This window comes from Diadema setosum, chromosome 2, assembly GCF_964275005.1.
Source record: "Diadema setosum chromosome 2, eeDiaSeto1, whole genome shotgun sequence".
Classification (NCBI taxonomy): domain Eukaryota; kingdom Metazoa; phylum Echinodermata; class Echinoidea; order Diadematoida; family Diadematidae; genus Diadema; species Diadema setosum.
Window position 1 is genome coordinate 41,880,922 of NC_092686.1, and position 26,978 is coordinate 41,907,899.

The following is a 26,978-nucleotide window of genomic DNA, read 5'->3' on the forward strand; positions in this document are numbered from 1 at the left end:
TCTTGTTAGTTATGGTTAGTACTGTTGGATAAGCCGCTTTCATATACCTGCTTTGAATGAAGTAGAAACTACACACTGGATTATACTCAAGAAAACTCACGAGATGAAAGTCATACTCAAAAACAAAACGCTAAGTGAATTTTTGTACGGCTTCGTGCATCTTCTCATAAAATGAGCTTGAGTTTGAAAGGACATAATATTTTTGTAAATCTATGGCAAAGAAACACGGAGAGTAATAGTTTAAAAGGGGAGTTTAAATGGATGGTATGATATTGGTTGAGGAGAGAAATCAGCTTCTAACCTTTTGTGAGATACTTGCAAACTACTTTATGAAATGTTAAAAAACTTACAATTCTAAGAGGAATTCGAGGTTTATTTGCTGACAATGAAAACTGGTTTTGAAATGCCGGAGATATCCAAAAACAAAGTGAAATAAAGCAATCCTAATAAAAGGTCGGTTCCACCTCGTATGGGATCGCTTTGTTTTTGATATCTCAGCCATTTCAAAACCAATTTTCCTTAAATAAACTTTGAATTCCTCGCAGAATTATAAGCTCTTTCATATTTCATAAGAGGTTTCTCATCTCACAAAATTATCATCAAAAGTGTTGGAAACGTCAAACCTCATCTCAATCAAAACTGTACATTCCTTTAATCCATGAAGCATGGTTCTTCTTTGGCAAGGATTCTTTTCATGCTCTCGAAAAAGACGTATGCACCGGAGTCATAGCACTCATCCTTTGCCACGCCCTTCACGATGTTGGGCGGGGCCAATGACATCTCCGCCCCTGACGACATCAGCAGCACCTGGAGGAAGTTGCCACAGAGAGAGAGAGAGAGAGAGAGGGAAGGGGGAGAGTGAGTGAGCGAGTGAGTTTAGTTGCGTGCATTTGTGCGTGTGTGAGTGTATGTGTGTGTGTGTGCGTGTGTCCGTGCATGTGTGTGTGTGGGGGGGGGGAGGTGTATGTGTGTGTGAAAGGGAGAGGGAAAGATATCCATATGAAATTGAACGAGATTCGAATAAAGAATAAAAAAGGGCCTCTTTATTCGTCAGTCATACCTGGGTTTAACATTTACAAAATAACCTGTTTGAAATCACGTTTTGAAAAGTGTTTCTACAGCTCGGCTTTAGACTTACCAAGGAGGCATCAGGCGAGTACCTCCTTGGATTAACAGAGTTAGTGCTTTACTAGGCATTGAGTATTGAAGTCGCTAACTGTATATGACATTCTGAACAGCGGCTGTGTCACAAGCATCATGACTTGTCAATCAGATCAATCAAACATATAATTCTATATACGTTTAAAGTCAAAACGTAGTACTCAGCAGGACCTTCACATATCTTCCACCGTCTGGAATTTGCTTGCTACATGTACAATGTATATCGGAAAGCTTGTCTGGATGGCGCGATTTCCCAGGATATCGAGTTGTTTGTAGTACATGGATTTTGAGATCAACTAGAAATATCAATTAAGGTGATTAATACCCCCGCCCCGTGACGACAGTCTTACCCAAGGAATGATCTTTCCTTGATCTTCTGCCATTTAAATGCCGTTACCATGGCAACGCAGCTTCCGACACGTCCGAAAAATATGTCTTGCATATATTCCCACCAAGACTATTGTGTGTGCCACATTTCATAAGCTTTTGTCAAAAACTGAGGAAGTAGTTCAATCCACAAGATCTTTCCTTGATCTTCCGCCATTAATATGCCGTTACCATGGCAACGCAGCTTCCGACACGTCCAAAAAATATGTCTTGCACATCTTCCCATCAAGAACAATGTGTGTGCCACATTTCATGAGCTTCAGTCGAATACAGAGGAAGTAGTTCAATCCGCAAGATCTTTCCTTGATCTTCTGCCATTTATATGCCGTTACCATGGCAACGCAGCTTCCGACACGTCCGAAAAATATGTCTTCCACATCTTCCCACCAAGATCAAGGTGTGTGCCACATATCATAAGCTTTGGTCAAAAAACTGAGGAAGCAGTTAAATCCGCAAGATCTTTCCTTGATCTTCTGCCATTAATATGCCGTTACCATGGCAACGTACTTTCGGGTACTGTCAAAAAATGCGTCTTGCACATCTCCAACCAAAGGCACACATCTGTACCAAGTTTCATGGAAATTGGGCAAAAACTGAGGAAGTAGTTTGCAACACAAAATTTTCCATCATTTTGGCTCATAATATGTGAGCTGTTACCATGGCAACATACTTTTTGTCACTGTCAAGAAATGTGTCATGCTGACCTACATCCTAAGACAAACATTCAATATGAATTCCATGAGAATTGGAAGAACACTGATGAAGCAGTTTTGCCATGAAGCATTTTGCCCTATATTTTACCAATAACATGCCGTTACCATGGCAACGCACTTTTTGCCACTGCGGAAATATGTGTCTTGCACATTAACATATTCAGATGAACATCTGTACCTAATTTCATAAAAATTGATCAAAACTGTGGGAGGAGTTCGCGACGCAAGATTTGTACCCATTTTTGCCCATAATATGCCGTTACCATGGCAACGTACTTTTGGGTACTGTCAAAAAATACGTCTTGCACATCTACAACCCAAGGCACACATCTGTGCCAAGTTTTATGAGAATCGGTTGAAAACTGAGGAAGTAGTTCGCGACGCAAGATTTGCAACGGACCGACCGCCCGACCGACCGCCCGACCGCCCGACCGACCGCCCGACCGACCGCCCGCCCGACCACCCGACCGTCCGCTGATTCCTATATACCCCCTTCAAACTTCGTTTGGCGGGGGTATAAAGAGTGTGAAGTGATATTAAAGTCGGGATACCAACTTTTATTCCGGAAGCGCCCTCCCCCGTTCAGTACTGGGTGTGCACAACCTGCTAAGTTAGTATAGTGATGATCGAATCAGGTCTTAGCAGTATAATAATGAATCGCACGCAGAACAAAATTAAATGCATGCAATTCACTCTCGCGAGCGATGGGTACTGCTATGGTCCGATATGCATGTATTATAGTCGATGTTCTCGAATATACAACATTCCGTAGCAACCACGATCGGGTATTCCGTCTGAAACTGTCGTGCTTCCTCTTTTTTTTTTTTTTTTTTTTGTCAGTATTTCGCATTTTCGTCATTACCCAGCCGTGATCGTTTTACCATGTCGTTTTTTCACACATTTCTTGTACGTAAGTGTAAAGAATACAGCAAAAATTGACAGTTCTGCAGCAAAGCATACGAGAACTATGTTTTGACTTTGAATAAATACGTGTAATCCCAACTTCCTCCATTTTGTTTTGGAGATCAGGCAGTCTAGACTAGCAAACCGGCAGCCATAATGGAACTAATCTCGATTGGAAAACACCGCGTCGGACGATAACTGGCCAAACATGATTTGAGGAAATGTGTTGGGGAGAAACATTATTGAATCTGCTTTTAGACTTACAGAAGAGTGCAGAGGGCCTATTTTATTCGCGTCAAACTAATCCTATCTTAAAACAAGTTATTTGGCAATTCGATTTTGAGGTCTTTAAGAATATCATTTGCGAATATGGGGATCGCTAGGAATCCTCCGCTCAATTCTAAAACAGACTAATGTCTTTTGAGCATGACAGTCCCATGTACAATAGCAACTGGAACAAAAAACAAACAAACAAACAAACAATCAAGGCAAAGATTTTTGTACTTGCAGGATAGTACTCATAGGCCTGGTTTCATTTTCCTGCTATATGAACCTTTACTAGGACACATCATGTTGGCTCCGCAAAACATAAATGCTTCTGCAACGATATCAAGTTGAAGTTATGAAATGCCAAAACTTGCAACCAATCAACTGGTAAACGGGAAAAACTAAATTTGTGACATACTATCCTCTTCTATTTTCCTACACAAAGGCAGCTCAAGAAATAGAGCATTTGTCAGAAAAGATGTGGTTTCGCAAACGGAATGACCCTTTTATCAATAACTGACTCACAATATTCTGTCTGCTTTTCATAAAGATGCATGATCAGATTCAAAGTTAGCTTCCTGCTTCCATTCAGTTGCCAAAGTGAAGGAAAGAGGAAATATGGCTTTGCAATGTCACATTCTAACGAATAACAGCTCTCACTGGTTATGATAATGTTTCTAGAAGTATAAAGATGTCAGACATAAAAAAAAAGAGATTGAGGCACGGAAAATTAGACTGGAGATAAATAGCCATCCCCGATTAGTATTAGCTGATACTTGAGGTAGATTAAAAAAAAAATACTGTATATATAATATATCAACTAAATAAGCTCCTACTCTGATATAACATATTAAGTTAGCATCTCAATCTACTTAAAGGAAATAAAAATTCCATTTATGTTTAACTCTGATTTAAACGAGAGTGTACAACAGGAAGGTGACAGCGTCGTTAAAAACAGAGAAAAAATAATCACGAAAGTTAAGAAACTTTAGTGCTTACACTTTTCCTCGAAAAGGTGATATTGCTCAATGCAGATGAAAATTAGACGAGGAATTGCCTCATAGTTACTGTTTTACTGGCTTCTTATACAAGGAAAACACTTAGAAATCATCAAAGTTTAGTCTTCATAATCACCAAATATAATTCTGTGATCAAATCGGCATGCTGATACACCCCATATTGGTCTGTACTTTACCAAAAGAAGAAGAAGAAGAAGAAGAAGAAGAAGAAGAAGAGGATATTTCTATTTGGTGAAGGTTTGTGGGCAACGAATAGGAAGTTTGTGAGGCGATTACATTATTACCCTTTCTACATTGCATTTGTGTGTGTGTTTGTTGGCAGCACAAGAAAGAAGAATACAGCTGTTATTTTGTTGTTGTTCATATTAATTTCATTGTCAACATGGACCTGATATTGAGTGGAACTTAAATAAAGAATATCATAAAACAAAAAAAAAAAAGTGTGTGTGTGTGTGTGTGTGGGCGGGTGTGTGTGTGTGTGTGTGTACGTGTGTGACTGATATCACTTTTAATCATGACCTATATGATCCTATTCTATTGTTTCGTGAAGCGTGTGAACCTGTTAAGTGCTCCGACTCTTTAGATCATAACCGATTTCTCTAAAAAGTTCATCGTCCTTCTTGCTTTGACTTTAGGTTTATCTATTAAACAAAGTCAACGAGAACCGTGAGAGGAGTTTCACTTAAATTACATCATAATGCACATTTTTAATCGACGAATCGCATCTTGCTGGTCAACTGATCCCTGTATGTTTAGTCTATACACCCTCTTCAGGAACGTCCAATTGTTCAACAGAAAGCCAAAGCAATTCTGTGTTCTTTCTTAACCTATAAGCGGATGGTACTTTTGGATTGGAACGGCACTTATTATTTTCGTTGTACTATCTTCAGAACAGCGTGTGATGAACATTATAGCAGTTGACATAATTATATAGGAACCATTTAAGTCATGACATCAAACTTAGTTAAGATATAATATGACTTTATTGTGATAACCTGTTCATGCTTCATAATTTCTTTGCTCTTTTGGTGAGTTCACCGAAACTAACCTGTAAGCGAGCAGCTCTTTCGAGGTAGTACAGCAGGTCAAAGGCATCGCAAGCCCTCTTCCCCACCGCAACGACGCCGTGCTGAGCCATCATGAGAATCTGCTTGTCACGGAGAACTTTAGCCAGTCTGGCGCCCTCAGTGGCGGCATTGGCAAAGCCGTCGTACTCGTGGTCGTAAGCGATCAAGTCCAGGAATCGCATGCTTACCTGGCTCATGGCCACTTTGAATGGTTCTGGGTCTTTCATGCATGCTGAGGTATACAAATGAAGAGTTTCATTGCAAAATAGGTTAAGCGCCATTTTATGTCCATCGTCAAATAGAACAAAATAAACCCGTTCCAATGATACCTCACTTGTGACATAACAAGGAATATTCTAGAAGTTATCATTAAAGATATCCCATATCTTTTTATTATCATCTTTGTTTTTAGCAGCTTTACTCACAAACATCTCACCTTTACAAGAATGGAATTAGCTCTTTTTGCGATAAAACTCTCAAAAATTTTGATAGATGAGGAAAAAAATAATTTGATTTCAGGATCATTTCTAGTTGGTTGATTAATCTGACTTGCTACCTAGAGACATGCTGCCAGCAACCACAAGCAACTTTTTTTTTTGAAAAAAAAACACAAGAAAAACAAAAACCCAACATGTCATTTCTCAAATTACATACATACGCATTCAGGTTTCGAATAAGATATTGTTCAGGCCTATCCTTCAAGAGAAGAATTACGAAATTCTCAAATACAATAAGAAGAGTACCCAGCAAAATAAATGCGCGTTTTGCCAGTGCTCAAATTATATTATCAACGGACATAGATAAACTACGATGACCTTAGAATGTGAGCAATCATACTGATGTAAAGAATCATTTAAAATCATAACATTCAGGAAAATTCGATATTCGGTGTTATGCTATGGTACATATCCCAAAACAGTGTGAATTATGTTATTTGCTAATTTGGTAAACAAGCTATAGGAGTCCTAAGCAAAGATCTATGGACAGGGAAAGGGACAATTCATCGGCAATATCAGATTTAGTTTCTTCTTCCTGCTATCATCATTTATTGATTATTCACTCTTTAATAGCTGTTTGGGAATGATCATCATCATACCTGTGTTACGTTTAATTTAATTTTTATCAATTTTTCACTGGTGTGGGAGTATACATTAATCTTACATTTTAGACTAAGATTGGAATGGTGCGGAGTTCCCCTTTTGAAGGATCTTACCAATAGTGGTAGTGTACGGCTGATGAGTGTGGAAAACTGATGTCACCCCGTCCACTGGATATCTAGCGTTGTGAATGGGCCTGTGGATGCTGCTCGCCGCTATGTTCATTTCGCCCTCGCCCTCTATCAACTCGCCCGTGAAGAAGTCCACCCCAAGTAGACGTGAGGCTGTGACCTGCAATATGGATGACTCTTGAATCAGACAGTGGTAGACAACGTCCGGAGAAAATGAATATGCACCAAGGCGTCTGGTTCAATAATCAAACTAATTACTTTTTTTTTTTGGTATTGTTGCATTTGCCGTGTTCATGTTTGTACTCCAGTGCCTGTCTTGCATGTTGTTTGTCTGTTAGTCTAGTTTGTGCTGGATTTAGAAATTTTATTTATTTTTTATTTAGTTTTATAAGCCCCCTAAAACAAATTAATGTTATGAATACAATTCTATTTCAATCTGGTTAATTGATTAATCAATATGTACTGAATTTGGTGACCAAGCATTTCTCCTTTTTTGTATGTACATTGTACATAGTAACTTGTGGGACCCAAAATATACAAGTTTCGCTGTTTACATGGGTCCTCCTCCAATTTCTTTATCACCAAAATGCCGTATTTCTGCAACCCCTATCAAAAGTATAATGCACCCTTTTTATTGATGACTTATTTGTTGATATCTATTTACGTTCGTTAAAATTGCGAGTATATACCCAACACATGTTATTAATTATGTTGAGATTGGGAAATATAAAATAGACTTGAGATGAACTTGAATTAACTTGTACTTGAACATGATTAAAAAAAAATGAATTAATGAGATTGGCGCATACCAGTATTTAGAAAATCTTTTATCTATTTATTTTTGTATGTATTTTTTTTTTTGAAGGAAAAAGCAGAGGCCATCTTGCAGTGGTCTTGTTAATATGTAGATTCCTCATGTTCTGATTTCTTATGTATAAACCTGATATGGTGAGTCACAGAGATGAAGTTTACTGTTTTTGTGCACCAAGAGCCAATAGCCAGGACCGGAAAGAGAGAACAAAACAAATAATAATAATAATAATAATAATAATAATAGTGCAAACGCTCCAAAAAGCAGCATTGCTGGGGACGGCACGAATCCTGAGAAAAGTACTGGAAGTCTAAGGTTCCAGGATGGAACTTGACGTGATATTAATCTCCAAGAGATATCTTGTGAAGAGATACCAATAATAATAATAATAATAATAATAATGATAATAATAATAATATAAAAAGTAGTAGTAGTAGTAGTAGTAGTAGTAGTAATAATAATAATAGTAATAATATAAAAAGTAGTAGTAATAATAATGATAGAAATAATAATATAAAAAACAAATAATGTTGAAAGATTCCTTTCTTAAGGTACGGAGGGGCGGTTCAAGGAATTCCGTAAAGGGGGAGGGGCCTTTGCAAAATTAAAGGGGGGGGGGCGCATAAGCACGCCCCCACCCCCGCATTTTTTTCTTTTTATTTCTTTTGCTTAAGCAAAGAATAAAGAGGGGACGCTCGCCCGGTATGCCCCCCTCTGGATCCGCCACTGTGTTTTCGACATAAACAGGCATTTGCCCTTGTGTTAAGAGCTTGTGGTTTATGTAGTTAGACAGCAATGCCTTCGAAGTGTTTGCATAATGTTGTCTCATTACCTGCCATGTGTCTCATGGTTTTTCTGGCAGAAACCAGACGAGTAAGACATTCCAATTTAACAACTGAAAATAATTGTTTCCACTTATTTTCCATACTTCAGGGTGGACAGGCAGGCAGACAGACAGACAGACAGACAAACAAACAAACATCTATTCTTACCTCCTTCCAGTGTAGTCCATACGGAATGACGAGCATCACGTCTTCGTCTCTAACTCGAGATGGCGCCCTCAGGGTCAGATGGTTGCACACTCCCTCACTGAGATCGTAGAAATCGAGGGCTCTGTATGCTGCCGCCAAATCCACGCGTGCTTGGTGATTGGCCGCCTCTCGACTCGCTTGCTCTGTATTTAGCCTTGCGTCGATAGGAAATAACAGGTTGACATGATTTTGGTTTGGTTTGGTTCGGTCTGATCTGGTTCGGTTAATTTCTGCATTATCTTTCTCCAAGCACGATGACAGAGAGATACAAGATTTTGATAAAAATAGCTGGACTACACAGGAACCTATTCCGACACAATCATTAGTTCCGTACTTTGTACCTAAGCATTGTTTGACGAGGTAGGCTCCGGGATGTAAACAGCTGACTTAGCAATTTCTATGCAATATAGAGGTGCAATGAACCAGATAGCGCAGCCGGAAAACCAATTTGACGAGTGGCACATTATTAAGGATTACTGATTATTTACAAAAGGAGCCTATGGGAAATTCTGAACGTAGTGCGTCTCACTCACGTCTCACAGAAGGGGGCACGGACCATTTTCAGTGTGTGTGCGTGTGTGTGCGTGTGTTTGGGGGGGGGGGGGGGATCAAGGTCAAGACCCCCAGAATGTAAGTGCGAAATCTTTTAAAAACATTATTGTTGTAATTTCTTTCGCTATTTTTTTCCCCATTGAACTTTTTATTATACTAAAAGAAAAATGTGTGTGTGTGTGTGGGGGGGGGGGGGTGGGGGGGGGGGGAGGGTGCAATCCCCGAGGATCCTCGGCCTCTGTACACTTATACAAAATAATGTCAATGCCAAAAATACTCCATCTAAAAAAAAAAGAGCAAAAGCAACATTCCTGAGCAATATAAAGTAGACTAGTCGGTAAAGCTGCGGACAAAAAGAGATAGAAAGTGAGAAAAAAAAAAACACACCACAATTTGGATATCAAGTCCAACGTAAAGATTCTAAAAATAATGAAGTCAAAGAAAAACGTTAAAATTAGACAAGCATCAATTAAAATAATACACACATGAGTAAAAAAAAAAAGACAGAATAAATAGAAAAATTTCATCAGGGTAAAATGGCCAAAAAGAAATTTACAAGGAGTGCTACTGCTTGGAGCGCGTCCAATTTTATGTGTGTACAAAGCCTATGGGGTTACAACGTGGGAAGGGGGGGGGGGGGGGGGAGGGTGAGTAGAGCGGTCCGCTATGAAGTATAGAGAAAATGTTCTCATAGGTTTCCATATAGAAGTTGTAGTCTGATATCTCTTCTACAAGTTCCATTATAGGTTTCATGAAAAAATAAGTGGTTTCAGGCGTTCAAAAATCATATTTTCTAAAGCAATGTCATCAGCCGCCATCTTCGTGTACGAAGGCTATGGGGTTACAGGTGGGAAGGGGGGGGGGGGGGTGAGTAGAGCGGTCCGCTATGAAGTAGAGAAAATGTTCTCGTTTCCATATAGAAGTTGTCTGATATGGAACAGAAAATCCTACCCTCGCAAAATCTGACAGACTTTATTGTTAGTTTTTGCCATGGCAAGTAATTATAGTAGCTATTATCGATAGATTGTACATAATGATTATCACAACGCTCTCTACAGGAAAAGTCAATCAAATTTGGTTGAAATTGTTAAGTGACAACTAAAAATATGCTAGGGTTCATGTGACCCCTCAAATATTCCATTGAAATCAGACTTTATCAAAGCTTGGATTCATTTTACTGGCGTCGAGAGGCACCAACCACATACCTATCAGATACCATAGGCCTATATAATACTCGAGGACTGAACCGCATCTCCATTCCTCCTCTCCGAGAACAGCGAGCATTCCAAAACCGACTAATGGTCGATCACAGCGGCCAGTCTTTCTTCTTCATATCACTAAATTGTTATACGATGTAGATTACACTGTCTGTAACAATTTTAAGTGTATTGGCTTAGAAGGAGTAAGACGAAGAAAAAGAAGAAGAAGAAGAAGAAGAAGAAGAAGAGGAGGAGGAGGAAAGAATAATAATAATAATAATAAGAAGAAGAAGAAGAAGAAGAAGAAGAAAGTATATCGCTGGGATAAGTGGAGAAATCACGGATAATAATATAATATTGATCATTGTTTAACCTCCGTACACTCTTAAATTGGCAACGCCGATCAGCGATTTCTCATAGCCTTTCTACAGCATTGACTTTACACGCGATTCCGGCGTACTTCCATGCGGGGTGCAATGAGGCCTACAGACGTGACAGGTCATAATGATGATACAAAGGGCACAGATATATTACGACCCTGTAAGGTTAAACATGACTGTCGGAATGGATTTCCAAAGATTGATAGGACTTAATGATCGCAATATAAAGGGTGTAAATTTGTGTCTGCACGAGCTATAAACTGGATGCGTGGTATGGTATAAACAACGGAACAGTACATGCGATGAACACAATGTGTTTTGCTTTAATTTGATCGACCCATTTTCGTCCATACACTTTTAGTCTATGCAAATGGCTGAACTTTACAGAGTAATTCTACACCATGATTCAGGATCTGTTTTCAACAAAAGGACTAAAGCAGAATGTATAGGAAGTGCCATCAAAAGCGAAACATGGGAAACGAAGTTATGAAATTCAAATTTTACAGATTTTCCCTCAATGATTATTGTGGTACATGTATTGATCGTAACCACACGCAAAAAATTAGGAGAGGCGAGAGTGCTACCTCATGACCACTCTCACTTTCTTTCGTAAAGAAACATGGCAAAAGGCATGTTTTTGGTAGACAGCGACAATACGACATGATGATTTGATGATGTTAAGGATACGTCAATATGTTCCGATTTAATGTAAACAAAGAACACTTAGTGAAGAGTTATGTACAGCTCCATGGGAATCTTATAAAGTGAAGATTATATCCTGCTGAACATCATATTCTGCTCTAAATTGCATATGATCAGATTGCGACGAATTTCACGGCTTCCTGAAAAAAAATATCAATGTTTTAAACGCCATATCTTTCAGTAGTGACGTCACTGTCACAATGCAAAGCGTTATACAATGATATAAGGGAATTTTCACATATAAGAAACTCATTTCATTTCTTTCGAAGAGTACACAATAATTTCCTCCACTCTTTTCTTATTATTGACACAACATACTTATGTTAAGGTTTATGTTATTTTGCCTGCCATTTAAGGGAGGTAAGTGCAGAACTCGTCTATTCTGCCGTAAAAATAAAATGTATGGAATCTTCTTTATATTTCCTTTTATTCTTTTTTTTTTCACTGCAGTATACTTCTGGGGCCCGTTGCATAAAGTTACAATTATGTTTATGCAACGGGCCCCTGTAGTATCACGAGCTATTGTAGCATTACTAGCCGTGACGTCATAACGCATATTGCATGCTCCGTGTTCGACCATGGAGCTCCTTATATAACGCTTATACAGTTATAGCACCATGGTTCGACTATCAAGTGATGTTGTATAGGTAGTCTGTTGTCCTGCATTACACCTTCAGGATGTATCACACTACCTCCTTGAGTGCACAAAGTAATGATAAAGAACAGAGAATTCCACACACAAACATGGACAGGTATACCTATATTGACACACAAGCACATGGGTTTCATCAGTACAATGGCCAAAACCTTTCTTACCTATGATACTGACGAGAATTAAAAACTCTTACTTCTTGGTTTCAGTCGCCGATGAAAGCCACCTTCTGCAGACGACGGGGTTTCGTTTCTCATGATGAAGACTGCAAAGAAGATACAAAAACCCATGAAACTTAACTGCTCACTATAGAAATAGTCATTTCATGAGTTATGAGAAGAAAACATTCATATTATGGCTATAATGGAAACGGAAAGCTATCGCCTGTACACCTTGTGTTTTGGTATCAAATAGTAAAGGTCATAGATTAGATATAGGTCAAGCAACTTTTTATTACGAAACCATACGTTGAGTCTACGGCATAATTTTTTATGCCGTAGTTTATATACGATCTCTTGCCTTTGATTTCCATACTGACAGCTGATATTTGGTGAAAAGTGCTACCAAGGAGGGCAGTCACCATTACCATGAAAATACTGACCTCCAATTCTGTCAAAATGGTATAAACAAAGAAGAAATTCCATCAAGATTACGAATACGTGTATCACCGCTGCTTGTTTTTCGTTTCAATCACCATGTATATCCCCATTCAAATTACGTGTCATTTATAATTAGGCCTATATGCAGAATATGAACACCTTGTCATTCCTGTGTGTACATGGCTCCATCACTGTACAACGCACTTCAATTATTTCCCAGCTCACTAGATATATACACTTTTGGTCATAATATCACGAATCTTTATATGAAAGGCGCTCTGAAATGTTTCACAAAACATCCCACTTGAATACATGAGAATGTCTGCATTGCACTTATCACTTCATGACTATTTTTGCATGCTTTATCGTCATTAGCAGTTGTTGTTATAGTCCTGTTATTATCATTGATATACTAAAATATCAATGATAATAACAGCAATCGAATAATATAACCTTAACAGTTAAAGGGCTGGTACAGTATTGGTGGAGATGAGAATTAGGCTTTTAACTTTTTGCAAGATACCAAGAAAACGCTTATGAAATAGAACAGAGCATACCATTCTAAGAGGAATTCAAAGTTATTTGATGAAAATCGGGTTTGGAATGACTGAAACATCCAAAAACAACGTAAAACAAAGCGATCGTAAAAAAGTGTGGGTCCCACACTTTCTTAGAATCGCTCCGTTTTGGATATCTCAGCCATTTCAAAACCAATTTTCATCTAACAAATGTTGAATTCCTCATGGAATTCCATGCTCTTTCATATTTCATAATAGGTTTCTCATTATCTCACCGAAAATATTAGAAACCTGAAATTAGGTGTCTACCAAAACTATACGATCCCTTTAACCATAATACTAGATTTGATTCTTAATAGTTCAAAAACTATATATATAGTTAAAAAACTATATATCAGATAACACTGACATTGACGAGCAATAGCTGAATAGTAATTTTGTTAGAGGTAATTTAAAAATAACAGCATAAATCAGTTTCATTAAATTCAAGATTTGCTTCTAAGTTAGCCATCAGATTTTGCTCTATTTTCAACCTTTCGTACAAAATTTTAATTTTGCACATGGGTCAATTGGTGTGTATGGGAGTGTGTGGTTAACAACCTGACAATGGTCCTGAACAATGGCCAGGATTGGAATGCTCTATTACTTATTCATGAGAAATTCCACTATCACAGGTAGTCTTTATTCATCCTGAAATGTAGTGTATGCAAGCACATGAAAACATATGCTTTTTTTTTCATGTGCATGCATTTTACCCCTTCACCATGAATTCAGACTACCAGTGCAGTGCCCGGGGCAATCCATCATGAATTATTAATACAGCATTCATGTTCCTTGGACCAAGATTCCAGAAGCCTCGTCAGCAGAGCACTGAAAAGGTGGTATTCGTGGTATTCATATCTATTGTTCAGGGTCATTGTAAGCACACACTCAGATACACATCATTAGTTCTTGTGTAAAGTTCAATTTTGTACAGAGGGTTCAAATTTGACCAAAATCTGGAACTTAACTTTAAAATTAATCATGGATTTAACGTAACTGATTCATGCATTCATATTCAAATCACCTCCAAACAAGGAAAAGTAGAAATTACGCGGTGCGTAATATATGTCCCCGCCGGAAGTAGCATTTTGTAACAAAATGTGCAATATAGGTAAAAAATCAAGGTCAAAAGTCAAAGAAGTCAAAGGTCAAAATTCTGTGTAGAAGTTTTGAAGCCCTCACCTAGTGCCATCACATAAAGCAAATGGAATCGAAATTGGGTTAAAAATGGCGAAGGAGTAGCATTTTGTAGCCAATGTACAATATAGGTCAAAAATCAAGGTCAAAGGTCAAAGAAGTCAAAGGTCAAAATTCTGTGTAGAAGTTTTGAAGCCCTCACCTAGTGCTATCACATAAAGCAAACGGAATCGAAATCGGGTTAGAAATGGCGAAGGAGTAGCATTTTGTAGCAAAATGTACAATATAGGTCAAAGGTCAAGGTCAAAGGTCACAACTGAAATTCTGTGTAGAAGTTTTAAAGCTCCCATGTAGTGCTATCATATAAAGCAAACAGAATCAAAATTGGCTCATAAATGACAGAGAAGTAGCAAATTGAACATTTTGATCACACACGGACGCACACACGGACGCACGGACGGACGCACGGACGGACGGACGCACGGACGGACGGACGGACGCACGGACACACACACGTACGGAGCCCGTTTCATAGTCCCCTGCTCGAACTTGTTCGGCGGGGACAATAAATTGTACACTATTCAGCTATTACTCATATCAATGTCAGTGTTATCTGATACATAGTTTTTGAGATCAAAAGTGAAAAAGGTTTTTCATAGTTTTTTTTTTTGTAACACCTAGTATTATGGTTAACTGTTAAGGTTATATTATCATTTACGATTTTATCACACGTTTACATGCATTCTCTTCTCCTTACGTCCAATATCACTCGATATAATATTCAGTCGCAACCCTCTATTTTGTGTACAATTAGCCTATAATTTAGAATTATATTTCAAAGCAGAATTACATTCTGTGCAGTGAAGACCTGTGAAGTCTTCTCGTTACATGTTTAATATGCTCGTGGCATTTTGTTTACCTATAGGTACTGCATGCATATTATGATACGCAATTCAGTCTTTAAAAATGCTATATACCATTTTTGTTACACCGGAATAAACTAGTATCTATTTTTTCATCTACTCGTATTTTTCCGATTTTTTTTCTTTCTTTATTGTTAATAGTATACACTTTACTGTATTGCATCAAACATTGCAGTGTACAGCAGATGGACACCTAATATCCTGCTTGAATCTAGATCCGAATCTAAATAGTTTTACACCACCAGTCAAGATTTCACAGATTCGGAATGTGGTAAAGTCCTCAAGAATTTATCAATTTCTCTGTAAAAGAGAGTAGATCTCCTATTGCTCCTTTACTGAAGCAGTTACACTGACTCCCCATCAAAGAGAGTATTAATTACAAACTAATCTGTATAGCCAGCATCAATACCTATTCAACCTGCTAACCACCGCTATATACAGTCTCCAGATAATGATATCAACTCCGGTCACAAAATGATAAACCAATCCTACAAATCCCATGCACAAGCAAAAACCAAAGCTTTTGAACGCACATTTTTATATGCTGGATCTGTGGTCTGGAATACTTTTCGATACCAAAACAACACCGCCTAGATGCGTTTCAGACGAAATGTTGAGAAGGAAACTTAAGACTGAACTATTTGAATTTTGATTATGTTGTCTTTTTATTTTCTGAATGTCGTACGTTAATTGTACAGCGCTTTGGTTAGGTCCCTATAAAAGCGCTCAATAAGAAATAATGATTGAGATGATTATGATAATAATAATAATAATAATAATAATAATGATAACAATAACAATAAAAACAATGATAATGTTTGAAAGAAAGATATTATTTAGAGGGGTGAATGTTCAGGTGTGAGTTTCTTCAATTTGTCTCCCTCTACAAATTAAATTTGGTGACATCGCAACTGCTGATCTGTTAATTAACAAATTGTTAACAAATTTGTAAATTTACAGATCAACAGTTGCAATCTTAACAAATTTAATTTGTAGAGGGAGACAAATTGAAGAAGCTCACACCTGAAAGATAATTACGATAATGATAATAATAGTAATGAAAATAATAACAGTGATAGATCATAATAATAATAATAAATCGTCCGTATCATTATCATTATTATTATCATTATTATTATCATTATTATTATTATTATTATTAGCACCATCATCACCATCATTTTCATTTTTAAGACTGCATAAAAGATAATATTCACGATCCCTGGGATAGCAGTTTCCTGAAACGCCACTCAACATCCACGTCGACTTTCATGGTATAAAACAGTGACGATGAGCATGGCAAGTAGCTTCACCAAATCGGAATAGACTTAAAAAGTTACAGTAAGTAAAATGTCACATGTTTTCAGCGAATTATGATATTGACACCAGATGACTTAGTAATGATATCATCAACTCAAATCTCTCCTGTTCATTTGTGTAGACTGTAATTTATCGACTAACCAACGAACTTTCCCAATTTCACCAAATACGAAAAAAAATATATACTTTTAAATTTACTTGTTATTTTTTTCTTCTCCCATATAAATACCATAATGTAAAAAAAAAAAAAAAAATCGCAAATGATCTTGGGTACGCTATACCGACTAGCATTTTTACGGTTTTTTTTCTATCCCTAACTCACATTTTAGAACTATTTTAGAATTAACTAGAATGGATACTTCATTCTCTCTGTTCAAGAAAAAACTCTAAACGTTTTGTTCCAGTAACTCCGTGCTTTCTTTCAATCGTAGCTCTCTTCCATTTGAAGCACTGTGAGAGGAGGTTTTACCTTTCTGAGCCAGGAGTGCCACTGTGTGACAGACATGGCGCATTACAAGACTCCATTGTTATTATTATTATTATTATTATTATTATTATAATTATAATTATTATTATTATCATTACTATTATTATTATTATCATTATTATCACTGCTACTATTATTATCATTGTTATTGAAGCACTGCAAATTTTTACGCTGCAAATGATAAACAGTGGCATTAGGAAGTCGTTGTGTATGCCACGTACATGTGATGACAGTCACGACCAATGGCACGGAACGTTGAGGGTGTGCTATCTCCCCTCTTCTATAAAAACAGACGATTATGACCACAAAACAAAGCAATGACATTTCTTCCAAATACTCTGTGTTGCTTTCACGAAAGCCCCGATTCTGCAATGGGTAAAACATGTCTGATAATTGAGTCTTCAACATTCTGGAAACAATGGCCGGCTGCGAGATTTCCGAAGTGGTTTTCAAACTTTTATTTACCGTATCTTTGATCCTCACCCAAAACTAATGGAGCGCTGGCATAACAGTCATGTGCATTTTTTGTTTTGATTTTACAGGCGTCTACTGTGTAGAGTATGTATGCGTTGATCACATTTCATAGCACTATACTGATACATGAATCACTATGAAATGAGCGACAATGCGCTTTGAACAGTTGAAGCACTCACGATCGCATTTTGCCTGGAAAGAAGAAGGTAGTTTTCACTTGCTTTTGAGCAGTCTTTTATACTTTTTTTTTTTGGAAACTTACCTCAAAGGGAGACACGTCCCCTTCACACACACATACACACACACACACACACACACTCACACACACAGCTTTTTACATTGCCATAAGTTTGATATAAGGCTCCAGTGGAGTGCAACATAGGCATAGTACAATGTGTACTATGTACAATAGGCCGAATGCATAAAACAAGCAATTGCTTCAAGCAAAAGCAAAAGGTCGTCTAGCGAAAGGTCTAGCTCAAGTAATTGCTTAAATCCATATGCATAACCTTTTGCTTGTGCTTATGCCTTTTGCTTGTCCAACAAAAGGGACGTCACGCCTGTGCGAACACAGAACAAAGGCGAGTGTGGCAGCATGTACTACAGTACACTGTACTTGTATTTGAAAGGGCACGTGTGTGCGGAAACATTTCCCGACATAGCAAAGGAGCTATGAAATGACACTCATAAATGCACACACCGACGCACACACACGTCTATACACACACACACACGTACTGGCTAATTCCCATCACTGCTTACAGTAGCCCGGATGTGCCAGATCGCACGTGGAGCTTAAGAGAGGTCTCCTTGCTCTCCACAGATGACAGACATCCTACCTGTTTTTCATTACATTTGCGTGCTAACCACTGGACATTCCCGTTGTTGAAACGAGAAAGTTTCTTACACTACTTAGGAGTAATTTCTTGTAGATTTATACCACTCCTGCACAAGTCTGGTCGTTCTTTTATGAATATGAAAATGATACTTAAAAGGGAACGTCCCAGTTAAGCAAAAGCTCAAGCTCATTTTACAGAGCTTGGAAAATCGTAAGCAATTGCTAGCAAGAACAAGCAAAAGGTATGTTTTATGCATACGTTTTTAAGCAAATGCTTGGTCTCTAAGCAATTGCTTGCGGGCAGCAAGCAATTGCTTGTGCTTGCTAGCAAAAGCTTCTGCTCGCAAGCAATTGCTTGTTTTTATGCATGTGGATTCAAGTAAAAGGCTAGCACAAGCAATTGCTAGCGTTTATGCATCCGGCCCAATCAGCGAATCAAAGCATGACGGTTACTCCATGATCGAAGGTCAGCAATAGAGTGTACACGTATACAAATGATACAAATTGTAAAACTTTGCACAGTGAGACATGTGTACACGTATAAGTGTAAAACTTTGCACAGCATGAAAGTGAAGATGAGCAAGGCGCGTCTACATAGCAAACGCGACTTGCGCTACGCGTGCATAAATATATGCAGCTAAGCTGCTTTCTGTTTAAGCTGTTATTTACGTCTTTTCCATTACAGAAAACAATAACAAAGGCTGTAGCATCATTACAGGCCTTGCTGACATCGGCTGAGTTTTGGGCATAAGATACTATCATGACGAAGTTTGAATTCCATATTTTTCCTCATAATTATTAGTATCGCCACAATTGCTACTCCCATTAATGTAAGATTTGTTACTTAGTGATTTCAACCAATACAGATCAAATGTGGACATACATTTCGTTAGAGTTAACAGGATCTATGATGGCCCCTTGTAGACACTGTCCTTGTTTAAACCCGACTAGAAATGTCGATATGTAACTGGTATGCCTCCGCCATAATGCATGGTTCTCCCGATACAGTGTACTCCCGTTATAACGAAGTCCTCGGGACTGAGAATTTCGTTATAACCGTGTTCGTTATAGCGTAAGTGCACTGTACTTCTAGGTCTATAGCACATCTCGACAGTTTCACATAATTGGCAAAATATTAAAATGACATTTTGTCACAAATGTGTTGATTGTTCACTTTTAAACTAGGTTTATTTGGATGAATGGCTGTATATTGTCTAAGAGAGCAGGTATTTGGGGATTTGAGGATTTTTATTTGACTTTTGACCCTTTTATAAGTTTATGCAGTTTATGAGTATATCCTTTCAGTACTACTTAAAGGCATAATTTACCATTTACAGACGAAACAAAAACCCAGCATGAGTGCTTTAAAATAAAATGTGAGTTTGGGATAAAAACAGCAACTATTAAGATTTGAATCTGTAAATTCGATGTTAAGTGATGTTAAATATACAAAATGTGAACAATAGTTGTGATAAAAATGTATCCTTATTAAACAGTCTACAGTTACGGTTATTGAGAAAAATACAGATATCTCCTTATATTTTAGGCTTTATCGCAAATTTTTTATATGATAGGATGTTTGTTTGCTTTTATTTCTGCATTCAATGTTTTGGGTCAATGTCAATGTCAATGTCAATGTCAATGTCAATGTCAATGTTTTGGGTTACAACAGACCTGCTCATATGCATTAAATGTCATATCTTGAAAGAAATTTAAATCACCGTTCCCAAAGGTAAACAAGACCTTTAACAGTAAATTTGTAACATTGTGCCCCGGCTTTTGATCCTTGATTTTGAACTATGACCCCAAAATTCCCAAGCGAATCATTGTCAAGTAGTAGGCTACATGCACATATACACGCTAAGCTTCATGGTGATACCTCGGCTACTTCCGAGATAGGGAGGAAGAATGAAATTTAGCATTTCAACTTGACCCTTGACCTGTTGGCAAAAACCTTTCCCAGCGAATCTCTGTTGGGTAATACAATTCATGAATAATCCCACAGGCATTGCATAGATATGAGGGGTTGACCTTGACCTTTGATCCCATGATCCTGTAAAATTCCCAAGATAATCACTGCCAGTCAGTACATGCATATGTACCAAGTTTCGTGAAAATACCTTGAACCATTTCCGAGATATGGAGAAAAAAGTGAAATTTTTACACTTGCACTTGACTTTTGACCTTTGACCTCATAGCCTGAAAACTCTCTCTAGAGAATCTTTATTGAGTACTACTATTGTATACACTGAGTTTCAAGAAAATAACTTCCGGCATTGTATAGATATGGGGGAAACGTTTTTGAGCATTTGATCTTGACCTTTGACGTTTGACCTTGAGCATGTGCACCCAAAAGTTGATAGGTACAACTTCGCCTACTGATACATAATTGTAGAGCCTATATAATTATGTCAAATTTCGTTAGGATACCGCAAACTGTTTTTTAGTTACGCTATACACAAAATATTGATTACGGACGGACGGACAGACGGAAGGACGGACAACCCCAAAACATGATGCCTCCGGCGTTACTACGTGGCAGAGGCATAAAGACTCTATAAAGTTTGGTTCACGACTTTAGGAAGAAATGAACATGGGAACGAGGGAGAAGCAGATCATGGCGTTGTGAATGATATCCACACTCGTTTATACTTCAGTATCGCTGATATAGTGATGATAATAATAATAATAATAATAATAATAATAATAATAATAATAATAATAATAATAATAAGAATAATAATAAGGTCTTATTTACTCAGGGTAGCCTCTTCAGTGTTGCCACTGTTCTACCAGAGGGCCCTGCTATTATTATTACCCTAGCATTGCCAGGTACCCATTTATACACCTGGGTCGAGAGGGACATAGTGGGTAAAAACATCTTGTCCAAGGACGTAAGCACTGGGCGGAATTCGAACTCGGGTCCTCCGATCGGGAGTCGGGAGTCTTATCCACTATACCACAGCTCCCCCATAACCTGAACTCAAATCTCTCTGGTCAATTTGTGTAGCCTGTGATTTATTGACTAGCCTACGAACTTTCCCCAATCTATTTCACCAAATTAGAAAAAAAAAAAAATATATATATATATTTTTCAATTAAATTAATTTCATTTTTCTTCTTTCACAGAAAATACCATATAAAAAAAAACAACATCGCAAATGATCTTGTGTACATGCTGGAAAAAAAAATCACTAATATTTTTCTTAGATTGGTATTGCACAGCGATTAAATCATGAGAAGTAGACAAAGTTTCTCTCTCTTTACTTGGCATCATGTCAGAAAAGGAGAAAATATGTGAAAATGATTATGTCAGCACCTTGTCCTATTGTAAGGAGAGAACACCAAAACGCGGAGACATATCCGCAACCAGCAGAGACTCGAGTAGCAACAGTGTGCGGAAATATTATAAAACATTCGTATCTGTGAAATATACGAAGAATTCACATATTATAGTGTTTATTTTAGTTCGATTCGATGACTGCTCCTTTATTCTGTTCTTGCAGATTTCTTAGAGGAGTTCCTAAAGTCTGTGGAGATTCACAATGCTCTGAAATGGGACACTTTGGTAGAAAGAAGAAACAAACACCCGATGACATGCTGTTTAGAACACTCCATGGTATGACCCAAGAATACTTTTCTGAATCTTTTCATTATCTCTCTAACCCTTATTCTTTGCTTTTCGGAAACAGACTGAGTTTACCCAAACCCTATACTGAATTTCTCAAAAGATCATTTACATATCGAGTGGCATTTATGTATATTAACTTACCACCGGCTGCTCGATCAGCCTTAAATTTGAATGTTTTTTTTTTCTAAATTAAGGATATGTACAAATTCATGAATCTCAATTGCAATGTATTGTTTGCTGTGACAGGATAGCCGGGTTTATTTTATTCTGTTCTGTTGTAATGTTTGATTATGTGATCTCACGTATGTTTGCTGTAACCTTAGGCTCTTTTTTTTTCATCCTCTTTCCAATTTTATCTCTATGTCTTTATTTATCATTCTGTTTCTTTGCATATTGTAAAGGCTTGTTTAATTATTATGTAGCTGGACCCCATGGAAGACCAGTGGTGCCATTGTATGGGCATTCCAGCCGTTTTAAACTGTAATTTGTTTTCATATGTTTTTAACGGAAATAAATACCTACCTACCTACCTCTTCTCTTCTCCCTACTTTTTCATATTCAGGTATCGCCTTTCTTGTCCCTTGATTTCGTCTTTTTCTTGTATTCTCCTTGGTTGTCCTCTCCGTCAAATGACAATGAAAATACTCTGAAGTTCACGTTACTTATATATATATATATATTTTTTTTTTGTGTGTGTGTTGCTTCTTCAGTGAAAGATGAGGGAGAATTGTAACAGACTATAGTGCCCAGAGACCGTTATCCAAGTCAAGCGAATTACCTATCGCTGACGATCTCCTCCGGCCACCTGTTTAGCATAGCACTTAATCATCTATTTCTTATGAGTAATATGATGTTCATATTTTCACGTGGAAAATGTTTGATTTTGTCACACGGATTACAAAACCGTGGAGAGATAAAACATACTAAAGCTGAAACTTAAGTGTAACGAGTCTGTCTACTTGGACATGAGATAAAGAGACACAATCTCTCTCCTGCCGTGCCCGTTTGTTTTGTTTGTTTCACTTTCCATCTGAGAAGATGGCTGGATAGAGCATCTTCAGCTGCACTAGGTGGTTTTCCATGGGGTCCAGTCGGGTGTGAGGCGGGACCACTTCACCGGATTATACACCCTGTTCTTTGCGATGAATGTATATGAAAAGAGATATTCACGTACATGAGTTGTGACTCTTTCACACACGGGACCTCCATTTTACAATCTCCTATTATATCCGAGGGATATTCTATTGTATTGTATATTGACTTGTCTAGGCTTTTTAATTATTTTTTCACACTATAACTTGGTATCTATTAATCCTTTCTATGCCAGTAAGTCAGGTGTGCATCAATTTCATACACAAACCCATGGACAGGAATTAATGTGTCACGCAGAGGGTTACTGCCTGACTGTATTGTAGTGTGCGTCACATAAATTGACAATCTATAGCGGAAATGTTACCAAGGGAGTTGAAATAAATGGTGTGAGGAATTATGATAGTATAATAGTCATAGTGGTCTTCTCTATACAGAGGGACCTCTTCAGTGTTGCCACCGCTCTACCAAAGGGCGCTACCATTATCATTACCATACAGCGTTGCCAGGCTATCCATTGATTTTAAATATCTGGAGACGTGGTAGGTAAAAACATCTTGTCCAAGGACGTAGGCACAACTTTTTGACCTCTGAATGAAAGTCATGGAGTCTTACCCATTATGTCTCAGGGCTCCCAATTATCACTGTAAGAGACAGTGACTCTTGTCGTCAGACGTTTCAACTGTATTGAGTACTACAAAGTTGGCATTATGGTAGCAGGTTTTTTTTTTTTTTTTTTTTTCTATACAGGTTATTACACACGAAAACTATTTCAGTTATCTATGTGTATGATCCGATATGCTTTTGAAAGTAAAGATTCCATTTAATTTCATTTATTTGTTTCCGTATCCAAATGATACAGAATAACTGCAAAGTAGCATAAATGACTTTTACAAAAAAGTAAAATGTCATGAAGAAAATAATATCCTATACAAAGAATGATATTATTTGATTTGATTTGATTTGATTTATTGATTCCTGTATCATCATTGTACATGAACATACATGCACATGTATATGAATATACATACTTTGTTGGAGCCATACATATACATAAACATCGGTAGCTAACAAAATATTTTTTCTTCATTGCCTTTACTCAATGTACAGCAGAAACGTATCAGCAATACAACCGTACAATGAATAATACAGTAGGGCCACAACTTAAGCGTGACTTGATATGCGTGCAGCCCTCGCACATACACATAGCAAAATTAGGAGAGAGGGATGACTTGCGTAGAGATAGGATAGTATATAGAAAGGAGAAAGGGAAAGGAGAGGTTTTGTCTGCTTTCACTAAAGGCTTACACAAACTTAGTTTACCTGGATCATTGATCAGTAAGGCATGACAAAATATTTCTCACCGAGGTATATGTGAACAGTGACAGTTCATGGCTGGTTGCATGATTACATAATAGATTACATAATACATGAAATGCGGCGATATTTATATAAACGAAGGAACTTCTTGTATTATACACGAACAATGAGAGCGAAATTACTGATATCGAAAGAGTAACATTGTTTTTACAGCTTTCCTGAAAGAATACAAGGACTTTAAACTTCGAATTTCAGAAGGAAGAGAGTTCCAAACATCGGGTCCGGTGTGTCTGATCAAGGTCTGATAGATTTCAGAGCCATCACTGTTTTAGGATTAATAATTGAAATTTATCAGATTGTCTCGTGGGATAAGAATGTATGTCCTGCTAATTGAAATAGTGAGAAGAAAGAAGATGGCAATTGACCATTATGTAAACGAAACATAAAGAGTGAATTTTGCAAACCCCCCCCCCCCAAACTAATGTCATTTACCTTTAGTGTTTTTAATTCTGCGAATAAAGGATATGAATGGTCTCGTTAACCTGAGTTGGTGCATATACGTATAGCTTTCTTTTGTAGAAGTATTATTATCAATGTGACTTTTTGAAGTTGCCCATACTATGTTGCAATATGAAATGTACGATGATATTAACGAGTTATATAACATAAATGAAATATTCTTAGGGACATAATACTTAAGCTTATGGAGTATACCAACGTTACGAGACACTTTATCAGAGATGTATTGCACGTGTCCTCCATTTCATATTTTCATTTATGTAAATTCCGAGAAATTTGATACTTTCTTTTTGTTCCAATGGTATACCATCTACCATAATATTCAAATGTTGCATTTCATTTTTATGCTTCTTATTATGAAAATGAATGAAATTTGTCTTTTTTAAATTAAGTGATAATTTATTACTCTTAAACCATGTAGATAATTTTGGTAATTCAGTATTAAGAGTTTTTAGGAGGGAATGAAAATCAGAATTGGAACAGAATACGTTGGTTTCATCGGCAAACATAATAATATTGCAGTAACATAGATGAGTTTGAAATATCATTCATATACACTAGAAATAGTAGCGGTCCCAATATAGATCCTTGTGGGACGCCACATTGTATAGGTAATACTTCAGAGTTAACAGATTCATAATACACATATTGCTTTCTATTCGATAAGTAACCTTTGAACCATTCTAGCGGAACACCACGAACTTCATAGCAATGCAATTTACGTATAAGGAGAGTGTGGTCAAGAGTATCGAATGCCTTGCTTTGGTCCATGAAAACACAAAAATATTACAAAAATATAAAACAGTTGTTATTGTTCCTTTTTATTTCATTATAAATGAAGGTGGCTTTTTCTGTTCTCTGCTTTTACAAATAAAAAATTTAGCATATCGATCAATATTTCTGAGGTGAAATGGATTTCTCAGTGTTGACTAATGGTACAGCTTTCGTTAAATGCAAAGGAGCTTAATACAGCTGATCATTCAGTTACGTCAACAATGGAAGTCAATCTATGCAAAATCACTGTAACTCCAGCTTTGGCTTTATAAACTGTGGGTTGATTCCAATGTCCATGCCGTCCATACTATACAGTATTCAAGCTTTCTGTTAAAGCCACTGTTTACTATTGGGAGCCGTGATTAAATATAATTTTCCAATTATCTTATTTGATGAATATGAAAAGTTCATTTGTACACAAAACATCCTACCGTATACAAATTTGGCAATAAAGCCGCAAATATATGGAGATTTCACTAATTTTCTCAATAAACCATAACTATTAAACTATATGTATTTTGTATAATCTTAACAGAACTTAACATTTATTATACCGACTAACATTTAACGTTTGTGGTTTCTATCCATAATTCACATTTTAAAACTATTTTAGAACTATTTGAACTACTACGGAGACCTCATTCCAAACGTTTTTGTTCCATTGCAGTAACTGTGTGCTTTCTTTCAATCGTAGCTCTTTTCCCATTGAAGCAATGTGAGAGGAGGTCTTACCTTTCTGGGCCAGATATGCCAGAAGTGCCACTGCGTGACAGACATGGCGCATTTAGACTCCATTATTACCATATCATCATTATTATCATTATAATTGTTATTATTATTGTTATCATTATAATTGTTATTATTATTATCATTATATTACTATTATCATAATCATAATGATAATAATAATAATAATAATAATAATAATGATAATAATAATAATTGTTATCATTATTACTATCATTATTATTATTATTATCATTGTCAGTGTTGTCATAGCTATTATAAGTAGTATCATTACCCGCTGAAAATATCAGTAGTAGTAGTAGTAGTGCTATGCTGTTTTGTTTTAGTTTTTTTTTTTTTATACTCTGCAAATGAAATAGTGGCTTTAAGAAGTCGTTGTCATGGTTGAGTATGCCACATAATACATGGCAATGGCAATGTGGCGATAGTCACGACCAAAGGCGCGGAACATTAAGTGGATGTGTAGGATCTACATGCACATATGTTAT

At 37.1% G+C, this 26,978-nt stretch overlaps 1 protein-coding gene across 1 annotated transcript; it reads right to left on the bottom strand.

The window, feature by feature from the left end:
* Positions 1-26,520, bottom strand: LOC140245137 (putative aldolase class 2 protein PA3430). Its single transcript, XM_072324740.1, has 5 exons — positions 26,476-26,520; positions 8,549-8,830; positions 6,731-6,905; positions 5,499-5,749; positions 1-807 (listed from the first exon to the last, which is right to left on the bottom strand). Exons 1-5 carry the CDS (start codon positions 26,518-26,520, stop codon positions 652-654), a joined length of 909 nt encoding a protein of 302 aa, XP_072180841.1. The 3' UTR covers positions 1-651.
* Between the last annotated feature and the right edge of the window lie 458 nt (positions 26,521-26,978).

What these genes read in the sequence shown, in the direction of transcription:
- LOC140245137 (XM_072324740.1), bottom strand. Translation starts at nt 26,520, where the DNA reads ATGTCTGTCACGCAGTGGCACTTCTGGCATATCTGGCCCAGAAAG. An exon ending in GGCATATCTGGCCCAGAAAG is followed by an intron (nt 8,831 to 26,475) that starts GTAAGACCTCCT and finishes TCGTGCTTGGAG; the next exon opens with AAAGATAATGCAGAAATTAA. An exon ending in ATGGACTACACTGGAAGGAG is followed by an intron (nt 6,906 to 8,548) that starts GTAAGAATAGAT and finishes TCCATATTGCAG; the next exon opens with GTCACAGCCTCACGTCTACT.